Raw genomic sequence first — 23991 nt, forward strand, 5'->3', positions numbered from 1 at the left:
AAAAAGATTTGCGCAGGTATCCAGCTTCCATACAGCGACAGCCTTTATTGTTAAAATACAGTAGATTCACATCTACGCGTTTCGGATCGATCACTTCTGATCCTTCCCCATGACTAAAGTGAACAGTTTAACCCTCTGGTTTAAGTCGACGCAGCTACTGATTAACCCCGAACACACCCAACTTCCATTCAATAATCCATTGTTCTAATACAAGACATGGGGCTAAAAAATAGATATAAAATGTATAATAGGAAAAAAAAGTGCAATTCATAGAAAGATATAATATTTAACATATCGATCCAAAATCAATAGTGCGGGGATCAAATCATGCCTGCGATTTAACCCTGGCGGAGCCGAGGTGCCCATAGGAAAAAAAAAAAAATCCCCAAAAAACTTCCCTATTCAAAAGCTTGCGTTTATGATCCCCTCCCCTAGTAGGGGGATTAACCCTTTCCAAACCTTGCACTCGAAAACCTGCTACGTTGCCCCGGTGTACCGCAGCATAGCGGAGACTGACAGCCGAGACATTTCTGGTAGGTGCCCTTCTATTTCAGCCAGGTAGATACGTTGCGTTTTTTTTTCTCTCGGTGTAAAAAACTAGGACTAATTTTCTGGGCCAAGATGGGCGCGCGACGCGCAATACACTTAATGCCGAGTTGGGCGATACCCGTCCATTGTTCTTCAAAGGTGTTTTTTTTTTACAATTCTGCATATTTCTGGATAATCAGGGCTATAACTTGTAACAAAAGATACGGTGTTCTCCTTTTTGCCATCAGGGGCAGCCTTCCTTCACTGCGACTGCGCCAAACACTACCCCGCACTCAGGGCCGGCAGGAGGGCGTGAACGCTGGCCTGTCAATCAGGGCGTGGAATGAGGTGGGAGAAGGGAGCCTCTAGGGGCTCCATCGAACTTGTGTTTTAAGTTCGGCGTCTAAAGTTCGGGTTATCGAAGAATCGCGTTATGGATTCCGCTACCACGGTCCACAACGGAATTTAGAATCCATAACACGATTCTTCGATAACCCGAACTTTAGACGCCGAACTTAAAACACAAGTTCGCTCAACACTTATAATCTCTATGATTTATTACGGTTTTCCAATTTGTCCGTAAAAAATGTTGGCTGTCCGTGATTTCGGGATAAGTTGTCCAAAAAAAAAAAAATGAAAAATTCTGGTTGCGCTCTAAGGTCAGGGCGGAGCTTACTAGTGATGGCGGCTATGTCCATGTTCAATGCAGGCCATCTTAATGACAATATCAGCGCAGTCATCTGAGGTGCAGGTGCAAGGACTCACATTGATCCCTGCTTATATAATCTAATATCCCTAAGTATGAAAGTAGAACTGTTATCCTGGTCCTGCTCCAAATATGTCTCCACAATAGAAGCCATAATGGGTGAGCTAATTACATAGGTCTCTATTCACTTCTGACTACAGAAATATGGCCGACGCCTATACGCACAGGAAACTACGTCAGTGACTTGTCATCTAGCCTACACTCCAGCCTCTGACGCACGGAACCAATCCCAGCCCGCATCGGTTACTTCTGCTAAGATTGACAGGCCACTGGACGAATCAGAAAGAAGACCACAATCACGTGAAGCGCAGCTGATTATACAGACAGGCGGAGGGGGTTGTGTGTGATTGACAGGAAATCCAGCCAATCGTGTGACACTTTTTTCTGCGCACGGCCTATTAGGAAGCGGCGGGGCGGAGCTGTGTGCCTAGGAGGAGGAAGTGAACGCTGCAGAGATGGTGGGTGATGTCTGATGGTCTCCATGTATCATGGCGGGGTGCAGTGAACGCTGTGACTGCCTTCTTAGCCATGTCTCTGGGTTCCTTGTTGTAGTGGTCACCCAGCTTTCTATAGACCCTTTACAAGAGGCTCTGCCTTGAAGTGTCAGTCATTACTGTAGCCTAGGCATTGTGTTCATGAAGCAGGCAGCGCAGGATGAGCAGTGCTGAGATTCTGGTGTCTTTCTTTTCCTCCCTCTCAGACCTCCACCCTCACTCAGGGTCTGGAGCGGATCCCGGACCAGTTGGGTTACCTGGTGATGAGCGAGGATGGCGTCCTGGCGGTAAGTGTGCGGCTCCTCGTGCCGCCACCTGAGGGTCCGCGATCCGCGGCTCCTCAAACCAATGATCTGTGTCCTCAGAGCGCTGGCGACCTGGAGAATGACGAGCGATTGGCCGGCGTGATCCGGGAGATGGTGACCACGGCCTGCGGCTTCCACGGACTGGGGGACCAGATGCCCTTCAAGCGCATGAGCAGTGAGTCCGCTACTTAAAGGGGCAGTAGCCCCATTCACAGAGAGCCTTTAAGAGGGGCCGTTCTCACAGCAGCCTGTCTTCTCCTCCGCAGTCGTTTTCGGGGAGCACTCCTTCCTCGTCACCATCTCCGGACAGAAGATCTACGTGGTGAAGCGGCAGAACGTGGTGCGGGAGCCCATCAGCGTCTAGGCCGCCATCTTGGACTTTGTATAGAAGGAAGTCAGTTCTTGGCGACCCCCCTCCCCCCCGGGTTGTATTGTGTTTATTTTGCTTTATACATAAAGTTTATTGAAAGCTTATGGACTGTTAACCCTTCTTAGTCCGGGATGATCAGGATCTCATCTTCCTGCTAATCTGCAGAGGGTAGGTGACCTCGTGTCCGGATACTTCTCACAGCGGAGGGTTTGTTACAGTTTTATGGTACGATTACAGCCATGCCACATTTGTAGCGGTTTTCTTGTGTTTCGTCGCCATATTCTGACCCCCATAACTTTGCGGGGTGATCTGTAGTTTTTATTTGGAGTGTGACTTTTTGATACCATTTTATTAAATTTTTTGGGGTAAGAGAAACAATGAAAAAATGGCAAATTGGTCATTTTGATACTTTTTTTTTGTTTGTTTCACAATTCACCGTATTTGTAAAATATCTGAATATTACGGGCGTTTTTACACGCTGCGATACCCATGATGTTTACCTTTTTTTATTATTATTTATGTATTTTTATTCTAAAGAAAGGGGGTGATTTATATATATATTTTTCTTAGATTTTTTTTGTAGCCCCTCTAGGAGGCCACAATGTCCACTACTTAGTTTAGAGAATATTCCTATAGGCCCATAAGAAGTATAGTAATTCTCTCATTTCTGATCTGCTATGTTGGCCTGCCACCTGCTGGCCAACATAGGACCTGCAGCTCTAATAGGCTGGGTCTCTTCAAAGAGACCCAGCCTTTTAGAAATAATGACCAGCATCCCCGATCGCTGCACGGGGTTGCTGGTCTTAACCTGGAAGCGCGCCCTTCTGGGTTTTTCACCCTTTAGAGGCCGTGATCACACTTGAACATGGCAGCTAAAGGCTGTAACGTCTACGATCTGCGTTATTGCAGGTCACGGACATTAGCTGAGGGCCACTGCCGTTTGAAACAGCAGACACACACCGTCATCTGTGTTGCCCGCTACGTGTACGAGCCGGCGTCGTATGTATACAGGGGTTAACATATGCTCATCTGATCGGTTCTCCCACACACTGTAGTGCATTACCATTGCAGTCTAGGGGAGTTCCACTGTGCTTCTGTGGGGGCCACAGGCAGGGCTCCGTAGGGACATCGCAGGGGTAGGCTTCCCCAATCTCCCCGCGGTGAAGCCATTTGGGCCGGAGGAGCGCAGCACTCTAATAGCGTGGTCTCACTTGCATGATGTCTGCGATCACCGTTATCGCCAATCGCAGACGGTGCCTCCAGGTGGCTGTGGTTTAATTCAGCAGAAACCCAGGAGTTATGGCACCGCCCCCAGAGTGGGCGCCATGTTTAAAGACCCTACCGCTGAGGTATATAGTTGTGTGGCGGTAGGGAAGCGGAAGGCGAGGCCATCACTAGTGCTACCTCAGGAAAACCTCTTCAGTTTAATCCCACTAACCTCCGGCTGTGAAACTACAACTCCCAGCATTCACACTTGCTCAGCTGTTCTTGTAACTGCCATGGAAGTGAATGGAGCATGCTGGGAGTTGTAGTTTCAGAACAGTTGGATGCCGTGTGCGATGGCCTGATAGAGCGCGCTGCGGTACCAGTGTGTGGTGTCTGACGGGCATCTTATTAGATCCTCCATCGGGCAGGGCCTAAGGGGCGCAGGAAGGTGGGATGGCAGGGGGCGTCTCCTTACTGCTGTCGCAGAAGAGGGTCTGTACAGCTCCGCGATGACTACAGGGCACCGTTAACGTAGGTTGCGTGTCTTCGAGGGGTTAAACCCGCAGGATTGTTTGCACTGGATACAATTGGAACAGACCCTCACCTGCGAGATATAATAAAGGTCTGGAAGACAGACTGTCACCTTTATAAAAACACGTTTCTGCTTCAGATGTAGCCATGACGACCAGAATGAGAGAAAACCTCCATCCTTTACACTGCAGGCTGCGCCTTCATACCGGAGACCAGGCTTTGTATTACGTAGAGACTTCTGTTGTTTTTTTTTGGGTAAACAGCTTATATATATAATATAACATCCTCTAAAGGTAAGGCCCTAGCCCATTTGATCTAAATTTAAAGGGACAGTAACCACAAAGCCTGTTCCTTCTAATGCTGCAGGTATCAGATGTGTGACTTACTGGAGGTCCTCAGTGCTGACACCAGAGAGCAGCAGCCTACAAGGCAGTGGGTCACCGCATTATTTCTTACCATGAAGCAGCGCCACCCCCCGTCTACAGGATGTGTCTGGTATTGCAGCTCGGCTCCACTGGAGTGAATGTAGTTCAGATACACAGCTGTGGATGGTCGCAGACATGGCCGCTTCTGCGGGGTCCCGGGGTGGGGGCTGCAGGGCGACGGACACCTCATCTCTTGGTTATGGCGCAGAAACGTTGTATATGCGTCCGGCTTCAGCACCAGTTCTTATAATGGTGCCCCAGTTGTGTACTGGTACCAGTCGGGTTTCATGGATTGTAGTAGAGGGGTAGTCACAGGTGACGGCGAGATGACCTGGCGCTGTGCTCCATGTAAGTGAATAGGGACAGCTGCAGTTCCCTACACAGCCAGGTGTGCGACCAGGGCGCTGCTGGGCAGAGAAAACCTCTCCGGTTTAGTACCTACCTACCTGCGTTCCTCATGTATCTCACGCCATTCCTCTATTATTCCTGCTGGAAGTTTGTAGTGAAGGTCCAGCTCAGTGACACTGATTGGATAGTCAGACTGTGCAGGACACGCCCTCAACTGGTGCCACCCAGCCGGACCGCCACTGCAAGCAATTCTAGTAGGAATAATGAAGGATAGAGTCACCGGGGGAAGGCAGCGTCCCCTCCTACTGGAATCTGAGTTGCAGACGGCCGCGGGGCGTGAATACTTTCACAAATGACACCAGCAGACGTTTGGAATGGAGTTCTGTATTCAGTTTGTTCAAAATAAATTATAAAACACGTAAAATGTAAAGTGCGGCTGCGAGGCGACAACTTCCAGTGTGTATGGGGGGAGGGGGGGTCACGGAAAGCGCTCAAGTATTGGCAGGAAAGGTTGGGGGATGGTAAGTGCAGTCTGGGGGCGTTCCCCCTCACCTATTGGCAAGTACATCATGTAACACGTACGGTTGTGCGCCCGGACCCCTCCCCCGGCGCTGAATCGCTGGACCTCAGTCCACAGTAGCTTTAACACACATGTTCCAGGGCTCTTAAAGGGGAACACCACCCAAACGCTGGGCTCAGTTACCAGAGATCTTCAAACCCTTCCCTCTCTCCCGGCCCATGTGGACCTGAGATCCGGGAGTCTTGATATGGCGGAGTGACAGACCACGAGAAGGACAAGGATCTCAGAGGCAGGCATGGCTGGAACCTCCCTGTACAGATTTCAAGTGGAGTTTCCCTTTAAATGTTTAATCCAGTGGCAATGACCTTTAACCCCTAAGGTCACATCCTATTACACAGGGCTGTACCAGGGGGTCACCGGGCACAACCCCTACTCAACAGCTGCATGACCCGCTCACCTAGTATTGTTTTGGCTCATTGTGCAGCATGGAAGGGAGCGGTGACCCCCAGTATAGGGAGCGACCAGCAGAGGGAGCAGTGACCCCACCATCTGTAGTACCCAGTATAGGGAGCAACCAGCAGAGGGAGCAGTGACCCCTCCATCTGCACTAAACAGTCCCTGCAGCATCACCCCCCTCGCTACCCAGTCTTATTTGGAATGTCCCTGTAAATACTGGTGCATGTATAATGATCCCTACCTCGACTATCTATGCTGAGGTGCAGTACAGCACATAGACCAGCAGGTGGAGCAGCTGAGGTGCAGTACAGCACACGGACCAGCAGGTGGAGCAGTACAGCACACGGACCAGCAGGTGGAGCAGCTGAGGTGCAGTACAGCACACGGACCAGCAGGTGGAGCAGCTGAGGTGCAGTACAGCACACGGACCAGCAGGTGGAGCAGCTGAGGTGCAGTACAGCACACAGACCAGCAGGTGGAGCAGCTGAGGTGCAGTACAGCACACAGACCAGCAGGCGGAGCACCAGTACAGCAATGTTGGCACTTGATCACAGGCACAGTAAGAACCCGTCTCCCTCTGCTGGCTCTTGTACCTTTAAATTATATATATATTTTTTTCTTCTATTAAAATAATAAAATCTGACCTGTACTAATATTTAAAAAAAAAGGGAAGTGTCGCAGCCACAAGTAAGTGCGCCCCCATCATCCTGCTGTCCTATAGGCGGGGTGCCCCCCATCAGATTCCAGTGTATATACTGACAGTAAACTGGGGGGATCCCAAAAATGAAATGTATAAATAAAAATAAAAAATGTAAACATAAAATCTGGAAGCGATGGCGTGGAAAACGGCGAGGCCCGCTACATTCTGCCATCACCTCCTCACATCACAGGGAGGGCAGTATCGGAGTCCCACCCCCATTCTTTGGGCTCTCACCCCGCCCACTTGAGCGGGGCTATATCGCACTTCCTGTCCACGTGGGCAGGGTCTACCCCCAGTTCCCCGCTCCCTAACCCCGGCCTCCTGTTCCCGCACAGGCTGCATCTGGCCCCGTTACCCGTCTGACTCTGCTGCATCCAGCTCCACAGAGCCCAGTCTCCCCGTCCAGCAAACACTATGTGGCTCCGGTCCCTGGTTGAGCCAACCGTGCGTTGGCCCTTTAATCCCCCGATCCAGGATTGGGCTGAATCTCCCTTCCAGCACAGGCTGCTTGGTCCACACATCCCAGACTGTGTTGGCGCCCCCTTCCACATTCAGGAAGTGGGGGGGGAACGAATCTCCTCCTTGACGACACCGAGTCACTGGACCGGATTCACCACCAGGACTTTACACTGCCGCTTTGCAATTTTATCCAGAGACAGAGCAGCCCGCTCGGGGGGCAAATAGAGTGGTCGACCCAAGGGAGACCCCACGGGTGGGGTGATAGCGCGCCGCTCCATCACGCTTCCAGTCCTGCGGGGGAGCACACAAACAGTAAGACACAAAGGCTGTCGTCAGGATGAAGGACATGTTAGTCCCCCAGTCTAATGCTGTAGATGCATGTACCCGATTTAAAGGGGATGGACCTGCTGATCTGAACCATACGCCATTGCTTAGCAGAACACACCCTGAGCTTTAAACGCTTTTCACTGCCGGAAAAAAGAATCTGCCGATCCTTCAAATCTTACTGCAAATTACAGCTTACTTGCAGTACCACTGCCAGCCTTATGCACCTGCCATAGACAACAATGCAACAGCGCCCCCAGCTGGGATTTTTTTTTTTTGTGCGGTGGACAGAGCTGGTAACTGCAGCGCTGCCCCCACTGAAGTTATTGCTGCAGTTACCAGCTCCGTCCACTGCAGGAAATAGACGGATTACAGACTTTCCCGCATATTATAGGCCATGTGTTCCCATACCGCGATGACCGGAACGCTATTCTTACCTGATGAGCTGCCCACGAGGGGGCTGCTGGTGAGAGAAGGACTGCGACCTCCCTAGAGCGCCCCCTTGCTGCTGTCTCTCTAGGTCCCTCAGGGCAGGGCTGCTGGGACTACTCCTGCGTGAGACGGGACGAGCGTCCGGAGGGGCCTGAGAAACACTTGCCGTGAACTGCAGCTTCAGCTTCATGTGCTGGGAGAGCTGTGGAGATCACAGTGCAGTGTGTGAGCAGTGACAGCAGGTGGCGCCAGAGTACAGTATACAAGTCACTATCTCAGTGTACCCCAAATGTCGCTGTCCTCTACCCAAGTGTCAGCGTCATTATCCTGTACCCCAAGTGTCAGCGTGTCATTATCCTGTACCCCAAGTGTCAGCGTCATTATCCTGTACCCCAAGTGTCAGCGTCATTATCCTGTACCCCAAGTGTCAGCGAGTCATTATCCTGTACCCCAAGTGTCAGCGTGTCATTATCCTGTACCCCAAGTGTCAGCGTGTCATTATCCTGTACCCCAAGTGTCAGCGTGTCATTATCCTGTACCCCAAGTGTCAGCGTGTCATTATCCTGTACCCCAAGTGTCAGTGTTATTATCCTGTACCCCAAGTGTCAGCGAGTCATTATCCTGTACCCCAAGTGTCAGCGTGTCATTATCCTGTACCCCAAGTGTCAGCGTGTCATTATCCTGTACCCCAAGTGTCAGCGTCATTATCCTGTACCTCAAGTGTCAGCGTCATTATCCTGTACCCCAAGTGTCAGCGAGTCATTATCCTGTACCCCAAGTGTCAGCGAGTCATTATCCTGTACCCCAAGTGTCAGCGAGTCATTATCCTGTACCCCAAGTGTCAGCGAGTCATTATCCTGTACCCCAAGTGTCAGCGTCATTATCCTGTACCCCAAGTGTCAGCGTCATTATCCTGTACCCCAAGTGTCATTATCCTGTACCCCAAGTGTCAGTGTCATTATCCCGTACCCCGAGTGTCATTATCCTGTACCCCAACTGTCATTATCCTGTACCCCAAATGTCAGCTTGTCATTATCCCGTACCCCGAGTGTCAGCGTGTCATTATCCTGTACCCCGAGTGTCAGCGTGTCATTATCCTGTACCCCAAGTGTCAGCGAGTCATTATCCTGTACCCCAAGTGTCAGCGAGTCATTATCCTGTACCCCAAGTGTCAGCGTCATTATCCTGTACCCCAAGTGTCAGCGTCATTATCCTGTACCCCAAGTGTCAGCGTGTCATTATCCCGTACCCCAAGTGTCAGCGTCATTATCCTGTACCCCAAGTGTCAGCGTGTCATTATCCCGTACCCCGAGTGTCATTATCCTGTACCCCAAGTGTCAGCGTGTCATTATCCTGTACCCCAAGTGTCAGCGTCATTATCCTGTACCCCAAGTGTCAGCGTCATTATCCTGTACCCCAAGTGTCATTATCCTGTACCCCAAGTGTCAGCGAGTCATTATCCTGTACCCCAAGTGTCAGCGTCATTATCCTGTACCCCAAGTGTCAGCGTCATTATCCTGTACCCCAAGTGTCAGCGTGTCATTATCCTGTACCCCAAGTGTCAGCGTCATTATCCTGTACCCCAAGTGTCGGCGTCATTATCCTGTACCCCAAGTGTCAGCGTGTCATTATCCCGTACCCCGAGTGTCATTATCCTGTACCCCAAGTGTCATTATCCTGTACCTCAAGTGTCATTATCCTGTACCTCAAGTGTCAGCGTGTCATTATCCCGTACCCCAAGTGTCAGCGTCGTCATCCTGTACCCCACGTGTCAGTGTCGTCATCCTGTACCCCAAGTGTCAGCGAGTCATTATCCTGTACCCCAAGTGTCAGCGTCATTATCCTGTACCCCAAGTGTCAGCGAGTCATTATCCTGCACCCCAAGTGTCAGTGTCATTATCCTGTACCCCAAGTGTCAGCGAGTCATTATCCTGTACCCCAAGTGTCAGCGTCATTATCCTGTACCCCAAGTGTCGGCGTCATTATCCTGTACCCCAAGTGTCAGCGTGTCATTATCCCGTACCCCGAGTGTCATTATCCTGTACCCCAAGTGTCATTATCCTGTACCCCAAGTGTCATTATCCTGTACCTCAAGTGTCATTATCCTGTACCCCAAGTGTCAGCGTGTCATTATCCCGTACCCCGAGTGTCATTATCCTGTACCCCAAGTGTCATTATCCTGTACCCCAAGTGTCATTATCCTGTACCCCAAGTGTCATTATCCTGTACCCCAAGTGTCATTATCCTGTACCTCAAGTGTCATTATCCTGTACCTCAAGTGTCAGCGTGTCATTATCCCGTACCCCAAGTGTCAGCGTGTCATTATCCCGTACCCCGAGTGTCATTATCCTGTACCGAGTGTCAGCGTCATTATCCTGTACCCCGAGTGTCAGCGTCATTATCCTGTACCCTGAGTGTCATTATCCTGTACCCCAAGTGTCAGCGTGTCATTATCCCGTACCCCAAGTGTCAGCGTGTCATTATCCCGTACCCCAAGTGTCAGCGTGTCATTATCCCGTACCCCGAGTGTCAGCGTGTCATTATCCCGTACCCCGAGTGTCATTATCCCGTACCCCGAGTGTCATTATCCTGTACCCCAAGTGTCAGCGTGTCATTATCCCGTACCCCAAGTGTCAGCGTGTCATTATCCCGTACCCCAAGTGTCAGCGTGTCATTATCCCGTACCCCAAGTGTCAGCGTGTCATTATCCCGTACCCCAAGTGTCAGCGTGTCATTATCCCGTACCCCAAGTGTCAGCGTGTCATTATCCCGTACCCCAAGTGTCAGCGTGTCATTATCCCGTACCCCAAGTGTCAGCGTGTCATTATCCCGTACCCCAAGTGTCAGCGTGTCATTATCCCGTACCCCAAGTGTCAGCGTGTCATTATCCCGTACCCCAAGTGTCAGCGTGTCATTATCCCGTACCCCAAGTGTCAGCGTGTCATTATCCCGTACCCCAAGTGTCAGCGTGTCATTATCCCGTACCCCGAGTGTCAGCGTGTCATTATCCCGTACCCCGAGTGTCAGCGTGTCATTATCCCGTACCCCGAGTGTCAGCGTGTCATTATCCCGTACCCCGAGTGTCAGCGTGTCATTATCCCGTACCCCGAGTGTCATTATCCCGTACCCCGAGTGTCATTATCCTGTACCCAAGTGTCAGCGTGTCATTATCCCGTACCCCAAGTGTCAGCGTGTCATTATCCCGTACCCCAAGTGTCAGCGTGTCATTATCCCGTACCCCAAGTGTCAGCGTGTCATTATCCTGTACCCCAAGTGTCAGCGTCATTATCCTGTACCCCAAGTGTCAGCGTCATTATCCTGTACCCCGAGTGTCAGCGTGTCATTATCCCGTACCCCAAGTGTCAGCGTGTCATTATCCCGTACCCCAAGTGTCAGCGTGTCATTATCCTGTACCCCGAGTGTCATTATCCTGTACCCCGAGTGTCATTATCCTGTACCCCGAGTGTCAGCGTCATTATCCTGTACCCCAAGTGTCAGCGTCATTATCCTGTACCCCAAGTGTCGCTGTCCTCTACCCAAGTGTCAGCGTGTCATTATCCTGTACCCCAAGTGTCATTATCCTGTACCCCAAGTGTCATTATCCTGTACCCCGAGTGTCAGCGTGTCATTATCCTGTACCCCAAGTGTCATTATCCTGTACCCCGAGTGTCAGCGTCATTATCCTGTACCCCGAGTGTCAGCGTCATTATCCTGTACCCCAAGTGTCATTATCCTGTACCCCAAGTGTCATTATCCTGTACCCCAAGTGTCATTATCCTGTACCCCAAGTGTCAGTGTCATTATCCTGTACCCCAAGTGTCAGTGTCACTATCCTGTACCCCAAGTGTCAGCGTCATTATCCTGTACCCCAAGTGTCAGCGTGTCATTATCCTGTACCCCAAGTGTCAGCGTGTCATTATCCTGTACCCCAAGTGTCAGCGTGTCATTATCCTGTACCCCGAGTGTCAGCGTCATTATCCTGTACCCCAAGTGTCAGCGTCATTATCCCGTACCCCAAGTGTCAGCGCGTCATTATCCCGTACCCCAAGTGTCAGCGTGTCATTATCCCGTACCCCAAGTGTCAGCGTGTCATTATCCTGTACCCCAAGTGTCATTATCCTGTACCCCAAGTGTCATTATCCCGTACCCCAAGTGTCATTATCCTGTACCCCGAGTGTCAGCGTGTCATTATCCTGTACCCCAAGTGTCATTATCCTGTACCCCAAGTGTCAGCGTCATTATCCTGTACCCCGAGTGTCAGCGTCATTATCCTGTACCCCAAGTGTCAGCGTCATTATCCTGTACCCCAAGTGTCATTATCCTGTACCCCAAGTGTCATTATCCTGTACCCCAAGTGTCATTATCCTGTACCCCAAGTGTCAGTGTCATTATCCTGTACCCCAAGTGTCAGTGTCACTATCCTGTACCCCAAGTGTCAGCGTCATTATCCTGTACCCCGAGTGTCAGCGTCATTATCCTGTACCCCAAGTGTCATTATCCTGTACCCCAAGTGTCATTATCCTGTACCCCGAGTGTCAGCGTCATTATCCTGTACCCCAAGTGTCAGCGTGTCATTATCCTGTACCCCGAGTGTCAGCGTCATTATCCTGTACCCCAAGTGTCATTATCCTGTACCCCAAGTGTCATTATCCTGTACCCCAAGTGTCATTATCCTGTACCCCAAGTGTCATTATCCTGTACCCCAAGTGTCAGCGTCATTATCCTGTACCCCGAGTGTCAGCGTCATTATCCTGTACCCCAAGTGTCAGTGTCATTATCCTGTACCCCAAGTGTCGTCATCCTGTACCCCGAGTGTCAGCGTCGTCATCCTGTACCCCAAGTGTCAGCGTCGTCATCCTGTACCCCGAGTGTCAGCGTCGTCATCCTGTACCCCAAGTGTCAGCGTCGTCATCCTGTACCCCAAGTGTCAGCGTCGTCATCCTGTACCCCAAGTGTCAGCGTCGTCATCCTGTACCCCAAGTGTCAGCGTCGTCATCCTGTACCCCAAGTGTCAGCGTCGTCATCCTGTACCCCAAGTGTCAGCGTCGTCATCCTGTACCCCAAGTGTCAGCGTCGTCATCCTGTACCCCAAGTGTCAGCGTCGTCATCCTGTACCTCAAGTGTCATTATCCTATACCCCAAGTGTAAGGGTGTGCAGGTTTCTTGGGGCTCAGAGGAGTGACACCACTTCCTACCTCGAACAGCCCAGCTTTTAGCGCCATGAATGTGACGCCGATGGTGACGGAGCTGCCTTTCCGGCAGAAGCCCAGACTATTGATGGGGGTGTAGCAGACGACCGCCTCCTGCGCTGCCTGTGTACCTCGCCGCTCCTCTTCTGTCAGACACCTACCTGTGAGGAGAATATTACATGAGGCTCCCTCCTTCCCATACCCCCCTCCCCCACATACTTCATACAACACTCACCGCCTGCCGCCATGTTGGTATCTGGGGTCCAGACCAGTCGGACAGCCAGGAAGTCCTGCAAGTCATTCAGCAGAGTGTAGGTAACCCGAAAAGGGGTGTGCATCTGTACTGGGGAGTCACAGCGCGCCGTCATCACAAACCGCGGCCTCTCCAGACGGATACTCGGGAGTCTGGAAGGGAAGGAAGCAATGAAGACTGCTGGCGCCATCTAGAGGTACCCAGGGGTAGGAGGACGGACTTACTTGTAATGGGTGTATATTCCAGACGTAAATGGCAGCTTTGGGGTGGACCAGTGAATTATAGCAATTAAAGGGACCTCCAGACCCTGGGGAACCCAAAGAAGAAGGTGAGAGACTGGAGGACACATGACACACTGCTTTACACTGCAGCTGTGCTCCACCTGTATATAGCTCAGACCCTCAGCAGCACAACCCTCTTTCCTCCCCTGAATTTGTTACTATGTATCAGTCTGGAGTCCAGACAGCCTTTTCTGGACAGGATGCAACTGTAACAAAACTTCAGCTGTGAGACGTATAAATGCTGAATAATAATTTTCACATTCTCTGACAGCAAGCAGAGATGTCAGAAATGGTGATGACTGCTTAAAGCCACACTTGTCATGCATATTTATTGATTGCTCACCTCTTTGGCATCCTCAGGGGGGCGCTCTCCAGTCTGCAGCTGGAATAAGAAATTGTGCTCCTCCAGGGAGCAGAGCATGCTGGGTAACTGGGACGAGCAGCTGTGCAGGCGCAGGAAGGAGGCCATACTGATATCTCCGGACTGGTGACTGGACAGAGAGGAGACGACACGTTACAGATGTGGGGGGCACGGGGGTAGATGGCGGCCGGGGTCACCTCGCCATCTTACCAGACATTGTCCACGAGGAGCACGGATCCGTCAGGCATGACAGGCAGGTAGCTGGCATTGAAGTTGGGGAGTATCCGAACATCCCGAATACAGAGTTCATCCTGAGAGGAGGTGTTCAGCACTGAGGGGCAGAAAGACGGGGTGAGGGCGGGTGTAAGGGCGTCACTCACCTGCACTGCCCCCCGCGTCTCCGGCAGCTCACCTTTCAGGGCTGTGAGGTGTTTCCCGGATACACTGATCTGGCGGCACCTGAGGGTGGGAGGTGGGAGCACGGTGAGGAGGGTACTCACTGCGAGAGAGAAGAGAGGTCAGTCAGGAGGAAGGTAGGAGGCACTACTGTTACCACAGAGAACTATGGGAGATGAGCAGAAGAAGACATGGAAGCAGGAAGGAAGTGGTGCCAAGCAGATAGAAGAAGCAGGCAAAGGAGAAGGACCTATGGTGGAGGAAAGTATAGAGTAAGAGGTGGAAGAACCAGACATGGAAAATGGAGGAAAGAGGTGGTGGAATCAGACATGGAAGGAAGAGAAGGAAGAACCAGAGGTGGAAGAAAGAGAAGGAAGAACCAGACATGGAAGGAAGAGAAGGAAGAACCAGACATGGAAGGAAGAGAAGGAAGAACCAGACATGGAAGGAAGAGAAGGAAGAACCAGACATGGAAGGAAGAGAAGGAAGAACCAGACATGGAAGGAAGAGAAGGAAGAACCAGACATGGAAGGAAGAGAAGGAAGAACCAGACATGGAAGGAAGAGAAGGAAGAACCAGACATGGAAGGAAGAGAAGGAAGAACCAGACATGGAAGGAAGAGAAGGAAGAACCAGACATGGAAGGAAGAGAAGGAAGAACCAGACATGGAAGGAAGAGAAGGAAGAACCAGACATGGAAGGAAGAGAAGGAAGAACCAGACATGGAAGGAAGAGAAGGAAGAACCAGACATGGAAGGAAGAGAAGGAAGAACCAGACATGGAAGGAAGAGAAGGAAGAACCAGACATGGAAGGAAGAGAAGGAAGAACCAGACATGGAAGGAAGAGAAGGAAGAACCAGACATGGAAGGAAGAGAAGGAAGAACCAGACATGGAAGGAAGAGAAGGAAGAACCAGACATGGAAGGAAGAGAAGGAAGAACCAGACATGGAAGGAAGAGAAGGAAGAACCAGACATGGAAGGAAGAGAAGGAAGAACCAGACATGGAAGAAAGAGGTGGAGGAATCAGACATGGAAGGAAAAGAAGGAAGAACCAGACATGGAAGGAAAAGAAGGAAGAACCAGACATGGAAAAGGGGAGTAAGGAGGAGGGGGAAGAGACATGGAAGAAGGAAGTAAGGGGAGGAAGAACCAAACATGAAAGAAGGAAGAGAAGGTAAGAAGGGGTAGAACCAGACATGGAAGAAAGAAGTGGAGGAATCAGACATGGAAGGAAGAGGAGGAAGAACCAGACATGGAAGATGGAGGAAAGAGGTGGTGGAATCAGACATGGAAGGAAGAACCAGACATGGAAGAAAGAGGTGGAGGAATCAGACATGGAAGGAAGAGGAGGAAGAACCAGACATGGAAGATGGAGGAAAGAGGTGGTGGAATCAGACATGGAAGGAAGAACCAGACATGGAAGAAAGAGGTGGAGAAATCAGACATGGAAGGAAGAACCAGACATGGAAGAAAGAGGTGGAGGAATCAGACATGGAAGGAAGAGAAGGAAGAACCAGACATGGAAAAGGGGAGTAAGGAGGAGGGGGAAGAGACATGGAAGAAGGAAGTAAGGGGAGGAAGAACCAAACATGAAAGAAGGTAAGAAGGGGTAGAACCAGACATGAAAAGAGAAAGAATGGGGAGGTATAAGCACACGTGGAGAGAAGAGGACAACGAACCAGAAGGAGGAAGGGGAAGATGAACCAGACATGGAAGATGCATGTAACAGGAGTAAGAACCAGAAAGAGAAAGTAAGAGGATAAAGAACAAGAAATGGAAGGAAGAAAAAACAGACATGGAAGACAAACTAGGAAGTAGAACCAGTCATGGAAAGTGGAGAAAATACGAGGAGATATAACAAGACAAGGAAAAAGGAAGTGAAGAAATCAGACATGGAAGTAAAAAGAGTAACAAGACAAGGAAAGAAGAAGCAAGAGGAGGAAGAACCACACATGTAAGAGGGGGGAGATATGGAAAGAGCTAAAAGAAAAAAGGAGGAAGAACCAAAATAGGAAGGAGAAAGTAAGAGGAGAATGAAGAAGACAATGAAGAAAGAAGAACCAGTCATGGAAAAAGGAAGGAGGAGTAAGAACAAGACATGTAAAGAGGAAGCAAGAGTAGAAGAAAAACAGACATGAAAGCAGGAAGTAAGAGGAAGAAGAACCAGAAATAGAAGGAAGAACTAGGAGAATAAAGAATCAGGAATGGAAAGAAAGGGAAGTAAGAGGAGCAACAACCAGACATGGAGTGAGGAAGTAACAGGAGCAGACATGGAAGAAAAAAAGTAGAAGTGAGAGGAGGAAGAATGATACATGGAAGAAGAAAAAGAAAGTCAAAAGAGGAAGAAGACATGTACAGTCGTGGCCAAAAGTTTTGAGAATTACATAAATATTGGAAATTGGAAAAGTTACTGCTTAAGTTTTTATAATAGCAATTTGCATATACTCCAGAATGTTATGAAGAGTGATCAGATGAATTGCATAGTCCTTCTTTGCCATGAAAATTAACTTAATCCCAAAAAAACCTTTCCACTGCATTTCATTGCTGTCATTAAAAGACCTGCTGAGATCATTTCAGTAATCGTCTTGGTAACTCAGGTGAGAATGTTGACGAGCACAAGGCTGGAGATCATTATGTCAGGCTGATTGGGTTAAAATGGAAGACTTGACATGTTAAAAGGAGGGTGATGCTTGAAATCATTGTTCTTCCATTGTTAACCACGGTGACCTGCAAAGAAACGCGTGCAGCCATCATTGCGTTGCATAAAAATGGCTTCACAGGCAAGGATATTGTGGCTACTAAGATTGCACCTCAATCAACAATTTATAGGATCATCAAGAACTTCAAGGAAAGAGGTTCAATTCTTGTTAAGAAGGCTTCAGGGCGTCCAAGAAAGTCCAGCAAGCGCCAGGATCGTCTCCTAAAGAGGATTCAGCTGCGGGATCGGAGTGCCACCAGTGCAGAGCTTGCTCAGGAATGGCAGCAGGCAGGTGTGAGCGCATCTGCACGCACAGTGAGACGAAGACTTTTGGAAGATGGCCTGGTGTCAAGAAGGGCAGCAAAGAAGCCACTTCTCTCCAAAAAAACATCAGGGACAGATTGATCTTCTGTAGAAAGTATGGTGAATGGACTGCTGAGGACTGGGGCAAAGTCATATTCTCCGATGAAGCCTCTTTCCGATTGTTTGGGGCATCTGGAAAATGGCTTGTCTGGAGAAGAAAAGGTGAGCGCTACCATCAGTCCTGTGTCATGCCAACAGTAAAGCATCCTGAGACCATTCATGGGTGGGGTTGCTTCTCATCCAAGGGAGTGGGCTCACTCACAATTTTGCCCAAAAACACAGCCATGAATAAAGAATGGCACCAAAACACCCTCCAACAGCAACTTCTTCCAACAATCCAACAACAGTTTGGTGAAGAACAATGCATTTTCCAGCACGATGGAGCACCGTGCCATAAGGCAAAAGTGATAACTAAGTGGCTCGGGGACCAAAACGTTGACATTTTGGGTCCATGGTCTGGAAACTCCCCAGATCTTAATCCCATTGAGAACTTGTGGTCAATCCTCAAGAGGCGGGTGGACAAACAAAAACCCAGTAATTCTGACAAACTCCAAGAAGTGATTATGAAAGAATGGGTTGCTATCAGTCAGGAATTGGCCCGGAAGTTGATTGAGAGCATGCCCAGTCGAATTGCAGAGGTCCTGAAAAAGAAGGGCCAACACTGCAAATACTGACTCTTTGCATAAATGTCATGTAATTGTCGATAAAAGCCTTTGAAACGTATGAAGTGCGTGTAATTATATTTCACTACATCACAGAAACAACTGAAACAAAGATCTAAAAGCAGTTTAGCAGAAAACTTTGTGAAAACTAATATTTGTGTCATTCTCAAAACTTTTGGCCATGACTGTACATGTAAGGAGGAAGTAAGAGGAGGAAGAACCGGATATGAAAGAAGGAAGGGTAAGACAGACATGGAGGAAGAAAAAGGAAGTAACGAGATGAAGTACCAGATAAGGAAGGAGGCAAAAGAGGAAGTAAGAGGAGGAAGGACCAGACATGAGGAGTAATTCATGATGCCGGTGTCTCAGTATGAGAAGGGTTTCATTTGCCAAAGTAATGGGTCCACAGTTATGGGCAACAGAGGAGGCGGGATAACTGGGTGGCAATGTTGCCCAAATAATGGTAACCCTTTCACTACCAGGGGGTTTTGAACAACATACACCTTATGTCTATCCTTCTCCCCGCTCTGATCTCATGACATGTTGTGTGGAGACGGCACCAGGAAGAAGAGCGCTCCACTCAGAGAACCCGTGTGACCAAGAGAGGAAGTAAGTCCGACCACAGGAAACGTGTCTACAGTGAGATAAGCCCCTCCGCCCTGGCCGATCCCACCCGAGACCATACTGCGCTACTCATCCAAACAGGTGGGGGACAGCGCCCTCATTCTGCTGACCTGGGGGGTTACACCTCAGTCTTATAATGGGGTGAGGTGTATTGTCCCCACTGCAAATTATCAGATTACTAGAAGCCACCGAGAAGGGGGGGAGGAGCTGAAGGACTTCTCAGAGAGGTTCTGCAGCAGCTGGAATGTGCTTCATGAGGTTCTGCAGCAGCTGAGGTGTGTGTTAGGAGGTTCTGCAGCAGCTGAGGTGTGTATTAGGAGGTTCTGCAGCAGCTGAGGTGTGTATTAGGAGGTTCTGCAGCAGCTGAGGTGTGTATTAGGAGGTTCTGCAGCAGCTGAGGTGTATATTATGAGGCTCTGCAGCAGCTGCGGTGTGTATTAGGAGGTTCTGCAGCAGCTGAGGTGTGTGTTATGAGGTTCTGCAGCAGCTGGTGTATGTTAGGAGGTTCTGCAGCAGCTGTGGTGTGTATTAGGAGGTTCTGCAGCAGCTGCGGTGTGTATTAGGAGGTCCTGCAGCAGCTGAGGTGTATATTATGAGGCTCTGCAGCAGCTGCGGTGTGTATTAGGAGGTTCTGCAGCAGCTGCGGTGTGTATTAGGAGGTTCTGCAGCAGCTGAGGTGTGTGTTAGGAGGTTCTGCAGCAGCTGAGGTGTGTGTTAGGAGGTTCTGCAGCAGCTGAGGTGTGTGTTAGGAGGTTCTGCAGCAGCTGAGGTGTGTGTTAGGAGGTTCTGCAGCAGCTGAGGTGTGTGTTAGGAGGTTCTGCAGCAGCTGAGGTGTGTGTTAGGAGGTTCTGCAGCAGCTGAGGTGTGTGTTAGGAGGTTCTGCAGCAGCTGAGGTGTGTGTTAGGAGGTTCTGCAGCAGCTGAGGTGTGTGTTAGGAGGTTCTGCAGCAGCTGAGGTGTGTGTTAGGAGGTTCTGCAGCAGCTGAGGTGTGTGTTAGGAGGTTCTGCAGCAGCTGAGGTGTGTATTAGGAGGTCCTGCAGCAGCTGAGGTGTGTATTAGGAGGTTCTGCAGCAGCTGAGGTGTGTATTAGGAGGTTCTGCAGCAGCTGAGGTGTGTGTTAGGAGGTTCTGCAGCAGCTGAGATGTGCATTATGAAATCACCTTGAGCCTTGAAGGCGGCCTGCTCCTCCTTGAAGATCTGCGCTGGGGTGGAGTTGAGCAGCAGAGAGCGGTAGCCGAGCGCCTTCACCCGGGACTGCTCGGAGTCCCTCTTCCAGACTGTGACCACTATCTGCAGGACAGGGAGGGAAAGGACGGATCAGAGACATAAGCAGGACACTGCCACCACCTGTAAATCCACCCCAGGAACATCGGATACCCTCTGCTTGCTGTCAGTGAATCAGGCGAAGAGCATTTCCTATGAGGACTACAGGGCCCATCTATCTGATGTAACATCTCTGCTTGGAAACATCCGGAGGCTGGTAAGATGCTCCTGTCGTGTTCTCACAGCTGAAGGTTGGTTACAGTGCATCAGTGGAGATAAGAGCTGTATGTCTAGAGAGGCGAGAGGTCTGCGGCTACGTCCTCCACAGGGGATCACCCGCTGACCGTCACCGCTATAGAGGTGGGATGGACAGAGCGAGCACCACCCGTCACCGGGCACTTACCTTAGCTTTGACTGTGGTGGGTGGCAGGCGATCTAGAGACACGGAGAGGGGGAAGATGACCTCGTCACAAGATACTATGGGGTCCGTGACGGGGGCCTGAAAGAAAGAGGGAAGTGACAAATGAGAGGACCAACAGGGTGACAGGCGGCAGGGGTGGCAGGTGGCGGGGGTAGAGGTGGTAGGGGGTGACAGGTGGCGGGGGTAGAGGTGGTAGGGGGTAGAGGTGGCGGGGGTAGAGGTGGTAGGGGGTGACAGGTGGCGGGGGTAGAGGTGGTAGGGGGTGATGAAGTAGGAGTGACAGGTGTGAGGGGGTAGAGGTGACAGGTAGCAGGGGTAGTAGAGGTGACAGGGGTAGTAGAGGTGACATGTAGCAGGGGTAGTAGAGGTGACAGGTGTGACAGGGGTAGTAGAGGTGACAGGTAGCAGGGGTAGTAGAGGTGACAGGTGTGACAGGGGTAGTAGAGGTGACAGGTAGCAGGGGTAGTAGAGGTGACAGGTAGCAGGGGTAGTAGAGGTGACAGGGGTAGTAGAGGTGACAGGTAGCAGGGGTAGTAGAGGAGACAGGTGTGACAGGGGTAGTAGAGGTGACAGGTAGCAGGGGGTGACAGGGGTAGTAGAGGTGACAGGTAGCAGGGGTAGTAGAGGTGACAGGTGTGACAGGGGTAGTAGAGGTGACAGGTGTGACAGGTAGCAGTGGTAGTAGAGGTGACAGGTGTGACAGGGGTAGTAGAGGTGACAGGTGGTGATAGAGGTGACAGGTAGCAGGGGGTGACAGGTGTGACAGGGGTAGTAGAGGTGACAGGTAGCAGGGGTAGTAGAGGTGACAGGTGGTGACAGGTAGCAGTGGTAGTAGAGGTGACAGGTGTGACAGGGGTAGTAGAGGTGACAGGTGGTGATAGAGGTGACAGGTAGCAGGGGGTGACAGGTGTGACAGGGGTAGTAGAGGTGACAGGTAGCAGGGGTAGTAGAGGTGACAGGTGTGACAGGGGTAGTAGAGGTGACAGGTAGCAGGGGTAGTAGAGGTGACAGGTAGCAGGGGTAGTAGAGGTGACAGGTAGCAGGGGTAGTAGAGGTGACAGGTGGTGACAGGTAGCAGTGGTAGTAGAGGTGACAGGTGGTGACAGGTAGCAGTGGTAGTAGAGGTGACAGGTGTGACAGGGGTAGTAGAGGTGACAGAGGTGACAGGTAGCAGTGGTAGTAGAGGTGATAGAGGTGACAGGTAGCAGGGGTAGTAGAGGTGACAGGTAGCAGGGGTAGTAGAGGTGACAGGTAGCAGGGGTAGTAGAGGTGACAGGTAGCAGGGGTAGTAGAGGTGACAGGTAGCAGGGGTAGTAGAGGTGACGGGTAGCAGGGGTAGTAGAGGTGACAGGTAGCAGGGGTAGTAGAGGTGACAGGTAGCAGGGGTAGTAGAGGTGACAGGTAGCAGGGGTAGTAGAGGTGACAGGTAGCAGGGGTAGTAGAGGTGACAGGTAGCAGGGGTAGTAGAGGTGACAGGTAGCAGGGGTAGTAGAGGTGACAGGTAGCAGGGGTAGTAGAGGTGACAGGTAGCAGGGGTAGTAGAGGTGACAGGTAGCAGGGGTAGTAGAGGTGACAGGTAGCAGGGGTAGTAGAGGTGACAGGTAGCAGGGGTAGTAGAGGTGACAGGTAGCAGGGGTAGTAGAGGTGACAGGTAGCAGGGGTAGTAGAGGTGACAGGGGTAGTAGAGGTGACAGGGGTAGTAGAGGTGACAGGTAGCAGGGGTAGTAGAGGTGACAGGTAGCAGGGGTAGTAGAGGTGACAGGTAGCAGGGGTAGTAGAGGTGACAGGGGTAGTAGAGGTGACAGGTAGTAGAGGTGACAGGTAGCAGGGGTAGTAGAGGTGACAGGTAGCAGGGGTAGTAGAGGTGAAAGGTAGCAGGGGTAGTAGAGGTGACAGGTAGCAGGGGTAGTAGAGGTGACAGGTAGTAGAGGTGACAGGTAGCAGGGGTAGTAGAGGTGACAGGTAGCAGGGGTAGTAGAGGTGACAGGTAGCAGGGGTAGTAGAGGTGACAGGTAGCAGGGGTAGTAGAGGTGACAGGTAGCAGGGGTAGTAGAGGTGACAGGTAGCAGGGGTAATAGAGGTGACAGGTGTAGTAGAGGTGACAGGTAGCAGTGGTAGTAGAGGTGACAGGGGTAGTAGAGGTGACAGGTAGCAGTGGTAGTAGAGGTGACAGGTGACAGGGGTAGTAGCGGTGACAGGGGTAGTAGAGGTGACAGGGGGAGTAGAGGTGACAGGTAGCAGGGGTAGTAGAGGTGACAGGTAGCAGGGGTAGTAGAGGTGACAGGTAGCAGGGGTAGTAGAGGTGACAGGTAGCAGGGGTAGTAGAGGTGACAGGTAGCAGGGGTAGTAGAGGTGACAGGGGTAGTAGAGGTGACAGGGGTAGTAGGTGTGACAGGTAGCAGTGGTAGTAGAGGTGACAGGTAGCCAGTGGTAGTAGAGGTGACAGGGGTAGTAGAGGTGACAGGTAGCAGGGGTAGTAGAGGTGACAGGTAGCAGGGGTAGTAGAGGTGACAGGGGTAGTAGAGGTGACAGGGGTAGTAGGTGTGACAGGTAGCAGTGGTAGTAGAGGTGACAGGTAGCAGTGGTAGTAGAGGTGACAGGGGTAGTAGAGGTGACAGGTAGCAGTGGTAGTAGGTGTGACAGGTAGCAGGGGTAGTAGAGGTGACAGGGGTAGTAGGTGTGACAGGTAGCAGTGGTAGTAGAGGTGACAGGTAGCAGTGGTAGTAGAGGTGACAGGTAGCAGTGGTAGTAGAGGTGACAGGTGGGGACAGGTGACAGGGGTAGTAGAGGTGACAGGTGACAGAGGTAGTAGAGGTGACAGGAGGTGACAGGTAGCAGTGGTAGTAGAGGTGACAGGTAGCAGGGGTAGTGGAGGTGACAGGTAGCAGTGGTAGTAGAGGTGACAGGTGACAGGCCGCTCGGCGCTCACCCCCGGTCCGGCCCCCGCCGGGTGCTGCTGGCTCAGGATGGCCCGGCACCCCCGGTAGCCGCCGCCGCCGCCGCCGTCCTCGCCGCTCTCCTCCTCCGCCTCCTCCAGCTCCTCCTCCCCCGGGCACACACTGGCCAGGGCGGAGAGAGAAGCCGCCAGCGGGGCCCAGGAGCAGCTCTCAGACCCCGGGCTCTCCTGAGAACTGTCACCGCGGCAGCAGGCCTCCGACCCCGCCCTGTCCTGCACGACCTCCCCGGCACTCCGAAGCCGCAATACCAGCAGGAAACGCAGCGTCTCGCCCAGGTAGAGGTGATTGCGGCGGGGGAGGGAGCGGTACCGGCCCGGGAGGTCCGCCGGTAACACGGGACATGCCGGGAAGATCATCGAGTAATCGCACTGCGACTCCATGATGAGATCCCGGCAGGGGAGAGCAAGCGAGCGCCGAGAGATAGCGCCCAACCCAGCAGCAGTGCGCAGGGTCAGAGCGCCGAAACTGGAGGGTTACCTAGCAACAGGCGTGACCAGCCGCCAGCCGAGGACGCTTAGCAACCCGACGAACTGGCCTAGTAACGGATGCTGAGGGAGGCCGGTAACCTAGCAACGATGTTCAGAGTGACGATATCCTAGCAACTGAGGGGAATAAGAAATGTTAGTGTCCAGGTCCCAGAATCTCCAGCACAGTATAAT

At 51.3% G+C, this 23991-nt stretch overlaps 2 protein-coding genes and 1 long non-coding RNA gene across 3 annotated transcripts; 2 read left to right on the forward strand and 1 right to left on the reverse strand.

Moving 5' to 3' along the window:
* Window positions 1-1260: 1260 nt before the first annotated feature.
* LAMTOR4 (late endosomal/lysosomal adaptor, MAPK and MTOR activator 4) lies at window positions 1261-2567 on the forward strand. Its single transcript, XM_040415159.1, has 4 exons — window positions 1261-1752; window positions 1995-2075; window positions 2154-2268; window positions 2360-2567. Exons 1-4 carry the CDS (start codon window positions 1750-1752, stop codon window positions 2455-2457), a joined length of 297 nt encoding a protein of 98 aa, XP_040271093.1. The 5' UTR covers window positions 1261-1749; the 3' UTR covers window positions 2458-2567.
* Window positions 2568-5345: 2778 nt separating this feature from the next.
* Window positions 5346-23760, reverse strand: TRAPPC14 (trafficking protein particle complex subunit 14). The gene is made up of 11 exons (XM_040415160.1): window positions 23305-23760; window positions 20358-20453; window positions 19852-19981; window positions 14361-14447; window positions 14159-14279; window positions 13931-14078; window positions 13531-13613; window positions 13289-13458; window positions 13060-13214; window positions 7870-8066; window positions 5346-7399 (listed from the first exon to the last, which is right to left on the reverse strand). The coding sequence occupies exons 1-11, from the start codon at window positions 23710-23712 to the stop codon at window positions 7246-7248; spliced, it is 1749 nt and encodes a 582-aa protein (XP_040271094.1). The 5' UTR covers window positions 23713-23760; the 3' UTR covers window positions 5346-7245.
* On the forward strand, window positions 20685-23355 carry LOC120986534. The gene is made up of 3 exons (XR_005775695.1): window positions 20685-20708; window positions 22406-22464; window positions 23282-23355. It is a non-coding gene; the product is annotated as an uncharacterized LOC120986534 (long non-coding RNA).
* Window positions 23761-23991: the final 231 nt, after the last annotated feature.

Source organism: Bufo bufo, chromosome 1 (assembly GCF_905171765.1).
Source record: "Bufo bufo chromosome 1, aBufBuf1.1, whole genome shotgun sequence".
Classification (NCBI taxonomy): Eukaryota; Metazoa; Chordata; class Amphibia; order Anura; family Bufonidae; genus Bufo; species Bufo bufo.

Excerpts from the sequence above, each read along its gene's own strand:
- LAMTOR4 (XM_040415159.1), top strand. Across the intron at positions 2,076-2,153 it reads GCGAGGATGGCGTCCTGGCG|AGCGCTGGCGACCTGGAGAA; the intron begins GTAAGTGTGCGG and ends CTGTGTCCTCAG. Across the intron at positions 2,269-2,359 it reads GCCCTTCAAGCGCATGAGCA|TCGTTTTCGGGGAGCACTCC; the intron begins GTGAGTCCGCTA and ends TCTCCTCCGCAG.
- TRAPPC14 (XM_040415160.1), bottom strand. The coding sequence starts at position 23,712 with ATGGAGTCGCAGTGCGATTACTCGATGATCTTCCCGGCATGTCCCGTG. Across the intron at positions 19,982-20,357 it reads CCACCACAGTCAAAGCTAAG|ATAGTGGTCACAGTCTGGAA; the intron begins GTAAGTGCCCGG and ends CCTGTCCTGCAG. Across the intron at positions 13,614-13,930 it reads CCCCTGAGGATGCCAAAGAG|GGTCTGGAGGTCCCTTTAAT; the intron begins GTGAGCAATCAA and ends TGGGTTCCCCAG.